This window comes from Vanessa atalanta, chromosome 13 (genome assembly GCF_905147765.1).
Source record: "Vanessa atalanta chromosome 13, ilVanAtal1.2, whole genome shotgun sequence".
NCBI lineage: Eukaryota > Metazoa > Arthropoda > Insecta > Lepidoptera > Nymphalidae > Vanessa > Vanessa atalanta.
In genome coordinates, this window is record NC_061883.1 from 5,230,022 (window position 1) to 5,247,865 (window position 17,844).

At 29.4% G+C, this 17,844-nt stretch overlaps 2 protein-coding genes across 2 annotated transcripts; one reads left to right on the forward strand and one right to left on the reverse strand.

The window, feature by feature from the left end:
- Positions 1–15,438: 15,438 nt before the first annotated feature.
- On the forward strand, positions 15,439–16,668 carry LOC125068174 (transcription elongation factor SPT4). Its single transcript, XM_047677215.1, has 4 exons — positions 15,439–15,632; positions 15,705–15,811; positions 16,254–16,309; positions 16,492–16,668. Exons 1-4 carry the CDS (start codon positions 15,564–15,566, stop codon positions 16,608–16,610), a joined length of 351 nt encoding a protein of 116 aa, XP_047533171.1. The 5' UTR covers positions 15,439–15,563; the 3' UTR covers positions 16,611–16,668.
- A 404-nt stretch (positions 16,669–17,072) lies between these two features.
- On the reverse strand, positions 17,073–17,810 carry LOC125068175 (TP53-regulated inhibitor of apoptosis 1-like). Its single transcript, XM_047677216.1, has 2 exons — positions 17,549–17,810; positions 17,073–17,475 (listed from the first exon to the last, which is right to left on the reverse strand). The coding sequence occupies exons 1-2, from the start codon at positions 17,693–17,695 to the stop codon at positions 17,374–17,376; spliced, it is 249 nt and encodes an 82-aa protein (XP_047533172.1). The 5' UTR covers positions 17,696–17,810; the 3' UTR covers positions 17,073–17,373.
- Between the last annotated feature and the right edge of the window lie 34 nt (positions 17,811–17,844).

Genomic DNA, 17,844 nt, shown 5'->3' on the forward strand with positions numbered 1-17,844 from the left:
CCACCCTTTGTGAGTTCTCGGCACAGAAATGTCAATTTGGGCGTTGAGTTTCAATGTTGATAGGTAATTGTAATAAAAATAAATAAATTATAATTAATCGTAATTTAAATGAAAAAATATATATTTTTTCGTAAACACAGGCTTAAATTTTACAATTGCATATGATTTTTTTTCGGTTAAAGGTATAGTTTTGTAAAAATAACATGAAGTTTGAAGCTAACATTATGCATTTGGCTTAATCATACTTTTTTGTCCAAAATATATATAATGCATTTTTTTATTAATACATTCTAAAAAAGGCAATCAGCTCGTTTATGTACTTTTTACAGAAATTACAATTAATTTTTTTGGGTTCAGATCACATTGATATGTAGAAATTTCTGAAATCATGAATTTTTAGCATATAATTTGTCAAAAATCCGTAATGTTTATTTATCATTTTTTCAAAATATTCTACTAAAAAGAGACCAAACTTTTATACCGTATTTTTTGTTTAAGTAACTGATAAATATTTAGCCCACAAACCCCTCAAAAAATCTCGAGAAAACAGCTAATCGCATAAGAAAGTTCTTAAATAAAAATAACAAATTATTGTTAATCTGTACAAGTGACATCTATGGCATCAGCGTCTGTAAATATTTTTTTGCGTGCCAACTCTTCGTCAAATGTTTATAGCAACAAAATGGATATACAATAGATATAACTTGATTTATTCATCAATTTTTTAATATAATTTTTAAAGAATTTTATATTTTCATAAATATTCGATATAATTTAAAAGCTAGACGCAAAACAATGGCAAAGCATATTACGCTTAATGCATGCATTTAAACCATGTTTAAATAAACTTAACATCAAAGGAAAATATCGGAAAAGCTTCGACTGAGACCTTGATTGTGCTCATGGCCGTGGAAAATATAGCCCCCCGGGAGTCTATTCCAAGAATAGCGAATGCAGTCAAACGTCAGTTACTATAATCGAGTGCACTGATGTGCATTATCATGTTGACACTTTATAAATTACTATTAATAAATGATCGCCGAAATACCTAAGTGAAAAATAATAGGTGAATAGCGATTTCACGAAAAATTCTACGAAACGAGTAGGCGTGTTGACGTGTTGTTATTTGTTGACTATTACTCTAATTTCTGTAAGATAAGACAACGTCCGTTTAAAAGCTAATACGTATAACGGTAAAGTTTTATTTTCATGGAAATTTTCTGTTATAACAGTACAAAAAGTTTAAATTCTTGATCAAAATTTATAAATAAAGCTTTATATACAGTTTTAAGTTGGGTTTAGATATCAATTTAATAAATCCAGAAAGGTAAAAGTAAAATTAGAAGTTGTTACTTGACCAATGAGTATATACCTACATATGTTACAAGCAAAACCGTCGGCAGACGCTACTGTCTAATGTGTAGTGTTTGCTAAAACCTTCTCCTAAGAGCGCTTCATCTTTTTTTTTAAATCAATTTTATGCATATTGGTTTTTCTACTAGTATTTTCAGTTGGATCACACAAAGAATATTCTCTCGTTTATTAATATACATAGAGTATTGCCTGCTTCGTTGGTCCAGTGGCTTATAATAATAGGAGTTTATAAGGCTGCAGATGTTACAGGCCTGGACCCCGGGTCAAGCTAGGTTGGTTTTTTTATGTAACAATTTTCGACAGTATACCGAAATCTGTAAAATAGTAGTGCTTACACTGCTGTTCCTTGGAAAGCAAGTAAAACCTGAACTCTCCAGTTTTGCATGATTGTTCTTACATTATAGGTGCATTTATTTCTCTCTAAGTCTACGTAAAGTATTCATTTAACTTTATTTTTCATAATATTCATCTGTTGGTATAAAATGCTTTTGATTTTTTTATAATATTAAGCATCTGATTAAATTATTCTTAAGTCATTATTACTACTTGTTCTCAATATTATATAGACACAACAAATACATACACACAAATGCAAACAAACCATTACTAACTACTGCGTTCAAATCACATATACATACGTATTACTCAATACAAGATCATATAGATAAATTAAAAATATGTAGTGCATGGTAACTTTTCACTGACTATAAATTTAGTTGTATTTTATTATTAACAGACATTCGTATGTACATGTTAATAAAATCTATTCAATCAATTAAATAACATTATTAAATTAAGTAATAGAGAAACAAAGCAATAAATTAATTTTAAGCCGGGTCTCATTAGCGTATTAGGTATACTTTCCAAGCCATTGGTGTCTTTAGGTTTCATATTTTCTTATAAACTCAGCCTAGAATACCTATACAAACAAATAAAAACAATATATTTTTAAGACATTAGTGTTATTTTACTGTAGTGAAACTCAAAAATTCGAAATTCAGAGACATAAAACATTCAAGATTATGATTGTGTCATTGAAGTATAGGGCATGTTTATACGAAATTATTTGAACGAAATTATAACTGTAGTACTTCAATTATTTTTTTTTTATTTTATTAAAGCTATTTTTATTAAAACTATATTAAAGCACCTTATCTTCATTGTTTATTATATCATCACCACCATCACCTTATCATCGAGTTGCATTGTATACGAAATTGTTGGTTCAAGATGCCTAAAGCCAACGTAAATTATAATGCGTAGATGCTCAGTCCATAATAATTTGGGTGGACAAGTAAACCACTGATATCAGAAAACACAAACAAAAACGTAAAGGAAAATATTCGATGTTCGAGATGTGTCCAAGTAACAATGTCACATAAGTGAATGACAAGCTTATAACACGACGATGTAAAAGTCCTGCCGTTTGTTTAATTGAACGATTTTCTATTTTATTGATTTATACAGATTAATATCCTGATTCAATAAGAGCTTAATATTATTAAACTCCATAATAGAGTCAATACTTTAAATTTTAAATATTATAACCAGTAAAATTATACATCGGTTTCAATAATTACCAGAGGTACCAATTATCATCCTATTTTATGAACTGGTAGCATCCAGTTTTTCCCGGATGTCAAAAATAGAGTATTAAACAATTCTTTTTTTATTTTTTTGTAAAAAATAAAACAAATGAGTTTTTATTAAGTGTCATACCGTTTTTTTTTTTTTTTTAATATTATGAATTATAAGCCCTTTATCCATTGTAGGCCGTAAGTTACACATCTCCTTTAAAATATTGTAGAGCAAAGTTTGTCCTTCAAACCTTTTTTATTTATTTTAACACCAAGTTCACTTAAAGTACTTATTATGTAAGTAAAGATATTTTTTCTGACTTTTTTATTAATTATTAAATAATTATTGCATTTAGATTGTATTTTAGTTTATGAAGTGTAACGGAAAAAAAATATACAATAAGTCATTTAAAATCGTCATTCCTACATCTAATTTTAATTTCGTCTAGCAATTAACAGGCAAAGTTCACATATGCTGGCTCCGGTGCCATTATGTCTCGCAGCCCCCTCATATTATAACTTCTCGAAACTATGAAAATAGTACTCTTTTCAATACATATCCTGCTTTTAAGGAGTGGATTAAATAAATCAAGGCAACAAGCGTCTTTGAATACGACACTTTGGCTTAAGATCAATTCTTATTACCGTCAGATGACTAACAACATAATACGATCTGGAGTGTTGCCAGGCTCTAACCTACGCTGCAGTCTTTCACCAAAAATTCCCAATTTTACGACTTCCACAAAAAGCACGCATTACGAGGTGTGCGACGTCGTGCACGTCTGGTTCCACAAACAACAATAATACAGTAATTCTGGTGATTTATTTCCCCGTCTGTTCGTACGTCTACGAATCAAGAATGACTGAGTGGTCAGAAAAGAATGAGACATTGTTTAAAATGTGCACTTTTTGTATTTGTATTTCATGCAACATTTGCATTTAGACAGTTTACCGCGAAACGCCCTCAGTCGTGAACATACCCACATCCTGTCTCACGAGGTGTACACCACAACAATATAAGATAAGAACATTTTAGATATTTTAAACATGAAAACATCATCTCCGTTTAGAAATAAACGTTAAATAATGATTTTGACTACCTTTTTTAAACAAAAACGTAATGTTGAAATAATCACTAGTTTCAGTTTAATTTTTAAACTACACAGATATATACCATGAATATATTGAAAATATAAAAATATAGTTGTCAAAGTAACTAGCAGGTAACAATGACTATGTTTATTTAAAAAAATTACACTCTTCGCCTGGCCGTATTTTAAAATCAAAAAGATCAAATAAAGCTATATTTATTTATTATCTCGATTAAATTTCGATCGATTTACTAACATATAAATTTATATTAAATTATAAGTTTTTCGGAAATAAAAGAAACACAGTAAAATATATTTTCAGTCACTATCAGCGCCCACTTCAATGAATAGTTTTGGTCACGTTGTGTTGGACATGTAAATTCGGCCCCATTTAGTCACTATTGTTTAGAAATTATTATAATGATTAAAAGCTTTATTTACTGTCTATATCTTTGTATTATAGACTTCGGACACGATTGCCAATCTCAAGGGAGACAAATCATCCAGCGACGCCGGACATATTTTAGTGCGATGTGCACTCTTGTTATTCGATGGAACGGCAATCTGATACGACCGAAGTTCAGTCCCAGGAACGACGACTTTCCGAAGCACGGGAGTGTACCCCCTTCAAAACTTTCAGACTCCGGACATCTTAAAAATTATTTAATAAAATATATTTATAAAAACTACTATATTCATTTCTTTTGGAGTATACCTTTGAGGTACTCCGCGTGTGTTTAATTACAATGGAATTACATAAGTAATAATTTAAAAATCTAAACAAAATATATGAATTAAATTTATTTTATAAATATAATAAATATGCAGAAAAGCTATAAAAGCTATTCATTATTTATTTGGTAGTCGTTAGCGGTGACTACAGTGAACCCATGTTACATATTACTTGAACGTTTGAGAAAATGAATTATTTTTAAAAATGTGACCCAGCAACAAAGGTGACAAACAGGGTCGTAAAATACGTAAGTAATAAAACGTGTAAATGCATGGGCTCAATACCTGTTCTTTTATGTACACAGTTCATTGCTATGGCAGCTCTTGGTTACTATGCAAGTAACTCTTTAAATAAGTTTGTATGATATTAGAACTAAGGTCCAAACCCTTAAGCTTAATAAGATAAAAATAAGTCATGATATAGCTATATATTGTGTCAGGTTTTCAAGTTTAACTTTTACTGGTGGTAACAAAGAAACAAATTGCATTTTTTTATTATTAGATATATGTATTTTGGTCAGTGGACGCTTTAGTATTTGACAGAATATATATACCATAAAAAACCCCGGAGCTAATACTTGTTGACTTTTGAGCAGGATGTATTATATAAATTTAATTGTATTTAACAGACATAACTTTGTATCTCAAATGTTAGAAAAGACTACTCATTATTTTCTAACATTTGAGATACAAATGCCAAAGACTCTCAAATCAAGCAGCTCAATAGCGATACGGGTGTCGTGGCCAGTGACACTTCACGGGGCGATCCATCCTGAGAACGCTAAGCGACACTTTCGCTACCGATTTTGTTTGGAACTTGGAAGCCATGGCGAGCACTAATCGTTCAGGTTCAGCGGAGGCGGAAGAGACGGAGATGGTACGCCGGTGAGTCCCACGTCGCTTGTAGAAATGCGTAAATGCCATTTTCCAAGTTGTAAAAAATTATTATCCATCAAATTTAGAATCAGAAATGACTTATTAATAGTATGCGCGCCAATGCAATAATATAGACAGTATCTATATAATGTACGGTCAAGTCCCTACCCGGATACTCTTAAAACATTGATTAATACGATAGTATTAAAAGACAGACTAAAGACCTATTGCTGTAAAGAACTCCGTTAAATAATATTGCGCATTACGTAACTTCGTGTGTTTACTTATATTGAGTCGGTTTAATTTTAGGCGTCCCACCCAAACACCTGATGATCTTTTCATGGCTGTCTGACAAACGTCCCTGGACGGCTTATTCGTACAGGTGACCCAGATAAGTTGGCTCACTGTTGCAGTTCACTGCCCTATCGAATGTATTAATATATTATTGGCCACTATATGTCTTGATCATGGATGAAATAAAAACATTTTTTATTACATACACCTTTTATAGCAATTGAAAAAATATTGACTTTAATATCAATAGTTATTGTAATTAGGAACACAATTGTTTAATATTTATGATTAGGTACGTAGATTCTAATATAACAAGTTTACATACATTTCTAAAACCGAAAATTAACTTATTAACTAATTTCAGATAGCTGGCTATAAAATGGCTTTTAGTTTCGCGACTGTCACAAGCGAAAAGACGATTAAGAGTAGTATTTTGCACTTAATTGACACATGTACATACATACATTTTCATTATAGTACGATACTTATGATATGACTTTAAAAAATATTGCATAATAAAATAAGTGGTAATCATACCTTAACTAATTATATACCTTTGTATAAAGATTCATATTATATCGAAATAAAGATTTGTTGGATGTCGGATGCAAATAATTCGTTAGTTCGAATTTTTTTCACGATTCAGAAAATAGATAACGTACCAAGTTTCTCGTTAATCAATTTTACATACGTTTTTACCAAAACGAATAGAAGTCATGTAAGGTTATCGTGTATTATAAATCTATTCATTAACTGAACCGATTGTGAGATGGAAGTATATGATATAGGTAGTCACGTGTCAGTTGTAAAACGATCGCAGACAGCAGGGCGACGCGTCGATCAAAACCGCACAGAGATACCGGCTCTACGTCTACAGCCAACATTAACAACAATTATATACTTCCAGTATGTACATTCTAGGACAACCAGAGGTCGAGCTTCGGAAGTAGCTTTGTCTTCTATTATAAATAATTTCCTTTATATACTATAATATAATGATATATTCAAATGATTTAGCGACTTAATTTACTTTGAGTTTAATACATACCGTCTTACACATCTTACATCGTTTAGCGAGTGTTTAGCTAAACACTTTTGTCTTTTTGTAATCATTGATTTGATGTTCGAAATGACAGAGCATTGCTTGCATTTCAACGAATCAACTACTAAACAAGTTTTAATAATTATAAATAAAGTAGTTTTAGTCGCAATTTGCTTCGGCGGTAAAAGAAAACGTCGTAAAAAAGCGTGTGCAGATGGAAATACATGTATGTCTGTACGGAATTCTAACTATTGAAGTTAGGGTACAAGTTGTATATTTTCGAGACTGCCATATTTTCGTACATAGATAAGACAACAATATAATAGAAACAATTATAATATATCTATAATAAATCTCTCAGTAGTTCTTAAATTTCACATAAGTGTTAATTTTGTTTACACTTTCTGAGACATCATACACCTATAGACGTAATAATATTAATATATACTCTATTCCAATCATAACAGGAGAAAAGTCAAATAATAATAAATAAAAATAATAATTTTGATTAATCTATGATATTCACTATGGAATTGCGAAGAAATGGCATTCACATCATCAATGAAACTGTTCTGGGAATATTGGAACTAAAATTAAAGTGAAAATAAGTAGTTAAGTATAGTATAGTATATACAAAGATATATTAACCATAAACTCTTAGTAATTCATAATATAACTGAGTTATTAGCGAATCGCATGAAATACGTAAATCTAAGGTTTGTTTATCTTTTTTCCTACTTCTATTGGAAAAGACTATAGCCATTGTGTTTTGTGTACTGTTCCTGAAAGGGATAAGATATGTAGTGTTGAATATGTTAATACATATTCGTAGCGCGCTATTATTTATAAACTCAATATAAAAAAAAACTTCTCCGTATTTAACAACTTTTTTATCAATAAAATAAATATCATCTACGTGTGAGTGAAACTTAGGCAGCAGCTAGTTAGCCTAAATTAGTTAGTAGCTTTTATAATATATATATAGAAACATATAGTACAAAAACTTCATATATAATTTACAACATACAATACTTATATAAGTATAGATTTACACGCTTGCAATATTTGGACGAGAATGAGTTTAATGATTGATTAATTGTGTTTTGCAACACAGTGTTGTGTCAGAAAATAGACATGATGAAATTAACCCCAGTTACTATCTAAATTAACAAATCATAAATATTATTGTTACTGTATATAAACTTTGAAAGTGAAATAGAATACAAATATTATTATACATATTTTGAGAAAAAGTATTTGCCTTATTCCACCGTGTTGGTTCATTGCGATTTGGTAGATAATAATTTCTCACGATGTTAGTAATTTTAAGTTGCTGGCAATAGTTAATATAAAATTATTTATTATATATGGTTTGATTGTGTTACTCCATAATATAAAAAAGATTTTTAGAGATCAATTAAATATTTAAGTTCATTTAAAAATAGTTATTGTGATCGTAATGTAGCCGATACTGCAGGTTTTGTAATGATTTCAGGGAAATCCTCAATAATTACATCAATTAATGTGGATTCCACTGAAGAAAGACTTTACTGATCGCCTTATATATATATATATATATATATATATATATATATAAGTTATCCAACTAACTGATGTTGATAATAAATAATAATTTTTGGACAAGTGTCAGGCTACGTATAAGTATATGTATATTATTCATGCCGTATACTACTTCATTCTGTAAGAAAGTTCTTCGAAATATTTAGAAACTTAGAGCTCTCGACTTCCTTGCGTCACAATATGTTTCCAACAATATTGATTATATTAACTATAATATAGATCACTTTGATAAAATCAGTTACAAGTTCAAAATATCTATGGAATCATTGAATAAAAACGAAAATAATTATTGAGGAGTAAATATATTTTTGATACCACGTTTAGTGTCCATAACAAAAGTTATTTCTATGTTAGTTATGTTCATTAATAAATTTAAATCTCACGTTAAAAAAACAATAATTACTCAGTTACATAATACATGAATACATGGATAATAAAATGAGTGTAATTCGAAGTCTTTGATTTCGATTAACTTATAAACGCCTATTCTTGCCTTTCTACGATCTATAGAATCATCAAAACGAAATTTTAGTTACTTAAGTTGTTATTTTATTAACGATTTTTAAAATTACAGATATTAAACCGTTTTGGGAATTCATAATAAACAAACATCTATTTGGTTATGTGAAGTATGGACCGACTTCGCGGATAAAACGAGATTTATAGATTACTAGCGACCCGCCCTGGCTTCGCACGGGTGCAATGTTGATACTACAGAATATCTTTATATAGGTACTACATTCATAGCTTTTTTGTCATTACACAAAAGAAACCACTATGTCCCTGCATTTGAAATCTGTAATATCTTCGAAAATATTCATTTAAAATACACGCTGAAAGAGCTATATTGATCTATATTAAATACAAAATGTATTTAAGGTACTTAATTGGGTAAGGATTAACGCTGTATTGCTTAAAATCGCTTCGTAGATAAACCATTATATTTCGCAAAAAGTAAAGGATTATAAATGGTTATTGTAGATTACCCCTAAGAGATAGACATATTCCACCGCGGTCTTTTTTGTAGATCTTTTTAAAGTGTACAATACTGTAGTACTTTATTGATCTATCTCATAGGGATCAGCCAGCGTTTGCAATGTGAGCGCAAAAAAATGTGTTTATTTCTGACTTCACATTAGAAACTTCTAAAATTATCAGTGTTTCTCTCCAATATTATGCATGTATTATACATAAATAATTACAATACAAAAAATATATTTATTTACGACATCACATTAGAAACCTCGAAAATGATCATTGTTTTTTTTTAGGTTTGAAAAAAATTTTATTTCAAAAGAATGTTACAAACATTCACTTAAAGAAACTTACCGGATAGCTTATAAATAAAAGTTTAACATATTAATTAAGCGTACAAAGAAATCCAAAATTACGTAGTTCAGTTACCTTTATTTTTTATTTTTTTATTTTGGCTTTTATTTGTGCCAAGAGGGCACAGATTATTTCGCCAATGTCACGTGCGACAGTTACCTTTATAAGATGGTAGCTACAATAACATATTTTTCTAAAGTGGGTAGTTTTATTTTACATTGAAGCACTAGCATAACAAACTAAGTACCAATACAAGGAGAGAGGACGAATAGATGCGTCACATAATGGTAGTCAATTTATCGATGTTTGATTACTGGATGTGCCTTTCAAAATACGATTATGTTTCATTGATACTGGGTAAGAATATGTTGTTTTTTGAAATGATTTATGTTTTTGTGATTAGGTAGTTTGTTGTAAATTTTAGCACCTTCGAAAGTAATGTTTTTTTGTCCGTATTTAGTTCTAGGTTCTAGGAGCGTAAAATGATATTATTTGTATTTCTTAAGCGTTTTAACTGTGGATATTTATTTTTGGTAGTAGTAGTAGTAGGGTTATGGTTGTATGTATTCCCTTGTAAAATATTTTTCGAATTAGAATGCATGTATAGTATTTGTAAGTGTTTATTATATTCATAATTTTTGTATCTTTGTATATTTCATTCGTCGAGGTAAATAAATCGTAATTAAATAATGTTTTATTAAGTTCAAAATACTAGAAATAATCGTGCTATTTCTAGTATTTTAATATTCGTTTTAGCGGCTGATATTTGTGTAAGGTATTCTATGTGTGGCTTTACTAGAGAGTGATCATGTAGCGGACTTTACTGAAAAAACATGGCACTATGGGACGGAGCGCTCCGGTAAGAGATGTTAATTTCTTCAGTATGTTTTTAATTTGTGGTTTCAATGTGAGCCTGTTATCTAATGTTAAACCTAAATATTTTTCGCAATCCGAACTATTTATGGCGTTGTTTATTTATTTATTTGTTGTTTATTTTGAGCGAGTGAGTGATGTTAATTTTTTTATTTTTTGCTGCAACTATTACATAGTGTGTTTTACTTATGTTAATTGTTAATAGATTACATTGAAACCACACATTTAGTAAGTCAAGATCGTTTTGAGCGTCATGGATAATGTTTTCTACTATGTTATGTGCTTCTCTACTATACTATGCTATATATCTATTAAAAAAACCGCATCTAAATCTGTTGCGTAGTTTTAAATATCTAAGACACAGAGACAGACAGCGCGAAGCGACTTTGTTTTATAGCATGTAATGATAATTCCAGAACTAAAATATTCAATATATATATATATATATATATATTTTATATTAAATCGAAATTAATTTTAATTGGGACGGTACTTTTTTACAATAACATACATAACATAAGCAGCCCGTAAATGTCCCACTGCTGGGATAAAGGCCTCCTCTCCCTTTGAGGAGAAGGTTTGGAGCATATTCCACCACGCTGCTCCAATGCGGGTTGGCGGAATACACATGTGGCTGAATTTCGTTGAAATTAGACACATGCAGGTTTCCTCACGATGTTTTCCTTCACCGCCGAGCACGAGATGAATTATAAACACAAATTAAGCACATGAAATTACAGTGGTGCCCGCCTGGGTTTGAACCCGAAATCATCGGTTAAGATGCACGCGTTCTAGCCACTGGGCCATCTCGGCTCTCTTTTTTACAATAATTAATATAAAATCTAAATGTAAAAGTCTCTGCTGGGTAAGGCCTCCTCTCCTTTTGAGAAGAAGGTTGGCATTTATTCTACTCCAGTGCTGGTTTGGTAGATAACCAATTATTTATTACTTAAAACTAAAAATCGTTCCTGGTTAGTTCAATGACTGAATATCTTTTATTGAATGGGATTCAATAATATTCACATATTTTTTTAAAACATTTGATAAATATTGATGATGTAAAATTACAAAGAATGATTTATTAAATAAACTATTGTCATATTAAATTATTATGACACAATAATCTTTTAAATTCTTCATGCAAATATTAAAAGAAATACTTAGATTAGTTTATTGCGATATAAAGTGACATACATTCAGACATTCCACACCCGAAGGTAACTGCTTTATGACGCACCAATATTATTAAATGCAACTCTAAGTAATGACCGACGTCTTATTCGAGCTAACAATGGTCGTAATTTTTAGTAGGTAATGTAGTGTAGGTATGTAGGGTTTTTTATTTTGCAAATGATTATAATTTATTAGCGTAAAAAGTGGCCAATTTAGCATGCAACATCTTGTCGCTTATTAAAAAAGCTATTTAAGAAAAAAAACTTGTATATCGTTCAATATTCTTTTATTAGGGACCGTTTTTTTTTAGTCGATCAAGATCTTCTTGTTTTAGTCGATTTTTCTTTCAACAAATTGTTATTAATTAACACATCATTTCCATAATTAATTTCATAGTTCGTCCGTTTGCATAGATAGTCGTATAGGATAAACGGTTTAATGGTAAATTATTAAAGTGCAATAAAAATAAATAAAATAAATAAGTATATATAATTTATAGATTTATAGTATATCATATAATAATTATCACATTCCGCTTTTGTATGCTATTTGCAATAAGGGTTTTTTGAAGATGATGGATAAGTCTCATGGGAAATCTTGATTGGCCTCAGTTCATACCCATTTATATACTATTTATTTTACAACGTTTATATATAAAAGATTACATATGATTTGAAAAATGAGTCTTAACTCGCCTATAATATACACACTAATAAATAAACATAAAAAAACAATAGAATCTGAATTAAATGCATAAATAGTACAATGCCTTAATTTTATATTCAATAACGTTGAAATATCAGTAATAGTACTGTAGATAATAAATAATAATTAATTATTATCTGAATAGTATCACGTGCTTATCGTAAAAGCTATGGTTCAGCGGCTATCTGAAACTTGTATATATAATTGCGTCCGTAAGTAATATAACATTAATTTCAACGTATGTAATTTGTGGGTGTGTTGTATCTCATATTCACCATAACGAAGCTATTGTCAGTTCAATTTATAAAGGATCTATTTAATGTTTTTATTTGCCTATATTTCATTTAACTACCAATGAACTAAGACAGATGTCACTGCAATTTGAAATATGTGTCATAAAGAAAATTTACAAAAATTGAACCTCATCTCTTTAAATCTTTAAATATTTAACATTAAAAACAAACAGGTGTATAAAAGCACAAGCCCATTAGTTTACAGCCTTTGGTTACCCATTTTTTTAAATTCTGGTGATAATTAGTATTAGTACTATTAAAGCCTAACTTCTACATGGGATTTATTTTTTATAATACCTACCATTAAACACGCCCCCTACACACACACATAATAATACATGCCAAGATGCTGCGAAGCAATTTCTCCTTAAGTAAAATACTATTTTGAATAATTTTCTAACATTAAAAATGGCGAACACCCCTACAAAATTTTATCTCTAATTTAATTATTTTAATTGGATAAAATGCTGTAACAAAACTTTTTTTTACTCGTAAACCGAATTCCAAACACTGATTCCCGTGTTTCTAACACCAGAAATGACAAACTTTAAAAAGTAAATCGCCTCATGTGATTAATTTAGAATTTTAAAACCCCCTTAGTTCTCACCTACGTTCCTAAAGAATTCCTGTACAAATTTTTCATCCCGTTAGATCTAAAGATTTGTATGTCAGTTAATAATCTTAATATTTTATTAAGTAGATACTCATAACTTTTATTACACCTAGTATTGGATTAATGTGTTTATCGTTTTAATTAAATCTTTATTTATTTTTAATTGTAATATACCTACTTAGGTACTAATTGTCTCTGGCCTAGAGCTCAAAACCTCACTTACACTAACTTACTAGGGCTGTATGCCATATTTATAACAAACTATCTGTACAATAATGACATCATTAAATATTAAACTGCGTATAAAGCTTATTATATTCTTAATATTAAACTATTTATACTATTAAACTATGTACAATTAAAATAATAAACTACGCAGTATTAGATTTAATTTGATACGATGTGCGCCCTCCTCACGCAGCTGCCCGGTGCCTGCATTATATCAGCAGAGGGCTTGACCTCTCACCTATTCATTCATAGATTTCTAGCTTACTCCTACGATCAATGTATAGGTTATCAGAGGAGAGCAGATAAGCCGGCTTGAACGAGGCCGCTAGAATTCAAGTAAGGTTAACATAAAAGCACAAATCTCAACGTAAGATCTAATTTAACCAAAATCCAATTATTACTGATTATATGAATGAGATCTAATAAAATATATTTTTTCTTAAATTGTCACTAATAATTTTTATTTAAACTTAATTTAAACTGGTTAAAATAACCAATTATTATAACTTATAAGGCCCCATTTTTATGTTTTGCATGAAAAGAAAAATCCTTCCAGTACTACTGGTACTTATATCAATTTGGTTAAATAAAAAAATGAAGACAAATAAAAATATATTAATAAGCACAATGTAGTGGTGATTCCAAGTCATAAAATTACACGAAGGTGATTTGTATAAGAAGAGCTTGTAAATCAACTTCGGAAGTAAATACACATAACAGTCGATTTTTCTTTTTGGTTTCCCTGTTAATATTTGTTCTGGAACACTTATTCGAATATGGAAGTAAATTTAAAAGTATAATTATGCTTTGTACGAGGCAATTTCATATAAATCCATCAGTTTCAACGCGCATTGGAGCTGCGAGGTATAAAAGCTCCTTAAAAAAACTAGAACAGGCCTTTGTCCAGCTGTGCGACATTGCAGGCTTTACTTACTTAAGTAACCTTAGTATCACCCAGTGTATATCACTACCTCAATTCTGCAATAGAAAGTAGAAAGAATTTTTTAAGGCTACTTAAAATAATATTTCTTAATTTCAACACAGGAATCAGTTGGATATCCTTTGTTGAATACCAATGCAATTAAAATTTAAGCCAGACATGATCATATTACATTTTGTCATTTTAAATCGGCTTAATATATTTTTAACAATTTTTAATAAGTACAATTTGTCTATAAATATTTATTTTTCTACGCTTTTTATTCTACATTACAAAAACCTATTTCCAACGATATTTTTTATGTGGGTAATAATAAATAATCAACAATTATTTAAAAAAAATATCCATGAAAAGATAATATGTAACTTTTTGCCAACACTTGTTCCCAAAATATTTGAATACAAGAGGGCACATTAATAAATAAACTCAATTTCAAACAGAAGTTTGAATTTGTACTTTTTGACGGCGACGCTTTCGTGTTCCGCGAGTTCCATTTGACTTTTGTTAGAGACAAAAATATGAATAATTATTACTTTATAAAACTGTAATAAATTGTTGTAATAAAGTTTTAACGGTTTTAAAAATTATTGGATATAAACACAGTTTTTAGAACATTTATATAATATCATTGCTTGTGATATTTTTAATCTATAGTATAAAGTTGCCATCTTAGACTTCTCTATTCCGTCAGCTTGACGATGACTTTGACAATTAACATTAATAATATGGCAATGGCATTTAAGGTTTACCTACATGATTTTAGAATTTAAGATCTGATTTGTGATCTAATAATTGTTAGGATACAAAGTATTAATATTTTAGTTTAGTGCATAAAATCTACCATGTCTTTAGACACAGTACCTAAAGATTTACGAGGCCTAAGGGCCTGTTTAGTGTGTTCCTTAATTAAGGTAATTTTAAACATTTTTAAGTTTAGAATTCGTTTCAAGTGTTTTATTGATAACCTCTTTGTTTGTTTTCAGACATTTGACCAATTCGAATACGATGGTTGTGACAATTGTGATGAATTTCTTCGTATGAAAAATAACAAGGATAATGTATATGATTGTACCAGTAATAATTTTGATGGGTCAGTATAATGCCATCTAGAGGTTGATTAGTAAATTAATGCATTTTTTTTATTCTAAAGTCACACATTATTAACCCAATTTTATTTGAACTTTATATATTTTTAGAATTCGAGTGAAGTTTCCTTTGTGTGCCCTTTTTATGTTGTACCATCAACATATAAAGGGCAGCTCTAAATTTGTATTCTATATTGTTTACCAAAATATCTTAGAGGTTAATTAGAATACAAATTAGAGAATAGGTAGTGCATTTGGACTTCTAGAAAGTTTTTGAATGAATATTTGTGTACAGTGACATGAAATGTTCATTCCATAAGTCAAAACATTACTTATTCATAAAAATGGTTATTACAGATTTTCCTTTTGTTTTAACTTACTTTTAATCTGATCTAGTTGTTGGATGAGTTACATGTATAACAAAGCACATATATTTTAAATTTGCAGTATGATTGCTGTTATGAAACCTGCAGACAGTTGGGTTTGCAAATGGCAAAGAATTAGTAAGTAGCATATTTGAATCTCAATAGTGTCAATACTACTTACAAAAACTTTTTTACCTGCTTATACTTTATCAATTAATCAATTGACCTAACAATATATTTAAATAAATCATCCTCCATGTTCTACTTTATAACATGCTTGTCAAAGTTAATTAATGTAAACAATGTGTAACTTTTTTCAGGCCGATTTTGTCAGGGAGTTTATGCAATTTCAGTATCCGGACGTCTTCCAGCAGGGGTCATTAGGGAAATGAAAAGCCGTGGAATTGCTTACAGACCTCGGGATACAAGTCAACGATAAATAACTAACACCGATACCTGGCCAATATAAACCAATTTAAATAAATGTTTTTAATATATTACTGTTTGTTTTGGATCTTTGAATACATAAAAATTCAAAAACTTGTGTAGAAAGTGCAATACCAATTCAAACTTTTTACCATCAGTGATATTTTATAATAAATTCTTGTACACCCTTCTAAATTACAATTAAGTGAGCAATTTATTTCATAATAATACTGGTACATAGGCTGAAAATATATTTATTTAAATAAACAAGTCTATTTTAAAGATAAATTGAATCTAAAAATGCCACCAAAATTTAAATGTATCTAACACAAACTACAACCTCAGAAACTATTTCAAAGGTTAGAAGACACTAAATGTACATTATTTAATTTTTTATTTCATGGATTTTGTTCATTCATTAATAATTATAATTGAATGTGAGGCTCCCGCACAAAACATCTTAACATCAACACTAAGAATACAAATTTTGAGATATTAAATTATTACATATTTTTTATCATAATAATTACATACATACATTGATTTGTAAATCAATAAAAAGCACTTACTATTTCAACTTCAAACAATACTTTTTGTACTTATAAAATTTTATTTCATAAATAAATGCATAGTTTCAGTTTTCTAAACCAACTACATTAATTTCTATTTTCTGTAATAGCTATCTTTAGTACATTATTATTTGAAACTTCTGAATGAAATACATGCCATAAAGTAATTGGGCTAAAAGCACATAGAAGGCTGCAGGTTCCTGATTGTCAACTGCTACTTTCGGAAGGTGGAACTTTGAACTCGTTATCTGTCCCTAAAACATCTTTGTCTACTTCTTTGAAATCAATACTTTGTTGCTTCATGGCTTTCTGAAATTAAAATAATAATGATGAATCGATAAAAAGGGTATAATGTGTAGTACTAATCTACAGTACGAGTCACCTTTACACATTCTTGATAAACCTTAAAAATTCCAGCACACATGGAGTCATCGTGATCTCCTTTTAGAAAACGTTCCGAAAACCAAGAATTAAAACAATCATCATATTTTTTCTTTAATTCAGTACACTCTTCTCCTATGCTATTCATTTTATTTTCTTATTTTATATAATAAACTAAATAACTAGCCACAATAATTATTGCAAATATTGGTTAATCTTTTTATCGGCTATTTTGACATTTCAGAGTATCAGCTGTGTCAAAGTCAGACCCAAACTAAATTATTAAAATTAAGAAAA

Coding starts and splice junctions, on each gene's coding strand:
- LOC125068175 (XM_047677216.1), bottom strand. CDS start 17,695: ATGAATAGCATAGGAGAAGAGTGTACTGAATTAAAGAAAAAATATGAT. Junction 17,476..17,548: donor TTTATCAAGAATGTGTAAAG/GTGACTCGTACT, acceptor TTTTAATTTCAG/AAAGCCATGAAGCAACAAAG.
- LOC125068174 (XM_047677215.1), top strand. CDS start 15,564: ATGTCTTTAGACACAGTACCTAAAGATTTACGAGGCCTAAGGGCCTGT. Junction 15,633..15,704: donor TAGTGTGTTCCTTAATTAAG/GTAATTTTAAAC, acceptor GTTTGTTTTCAG/ACATTTGACCAATTCGAATA. Junction 16,310..16,491: donor TTGCAAATGGCAAAGAATTA/GTAAGTAGCATA, acceptor AACTTTTTTCAG/GCCGATTTTGTCAGGGAGTT.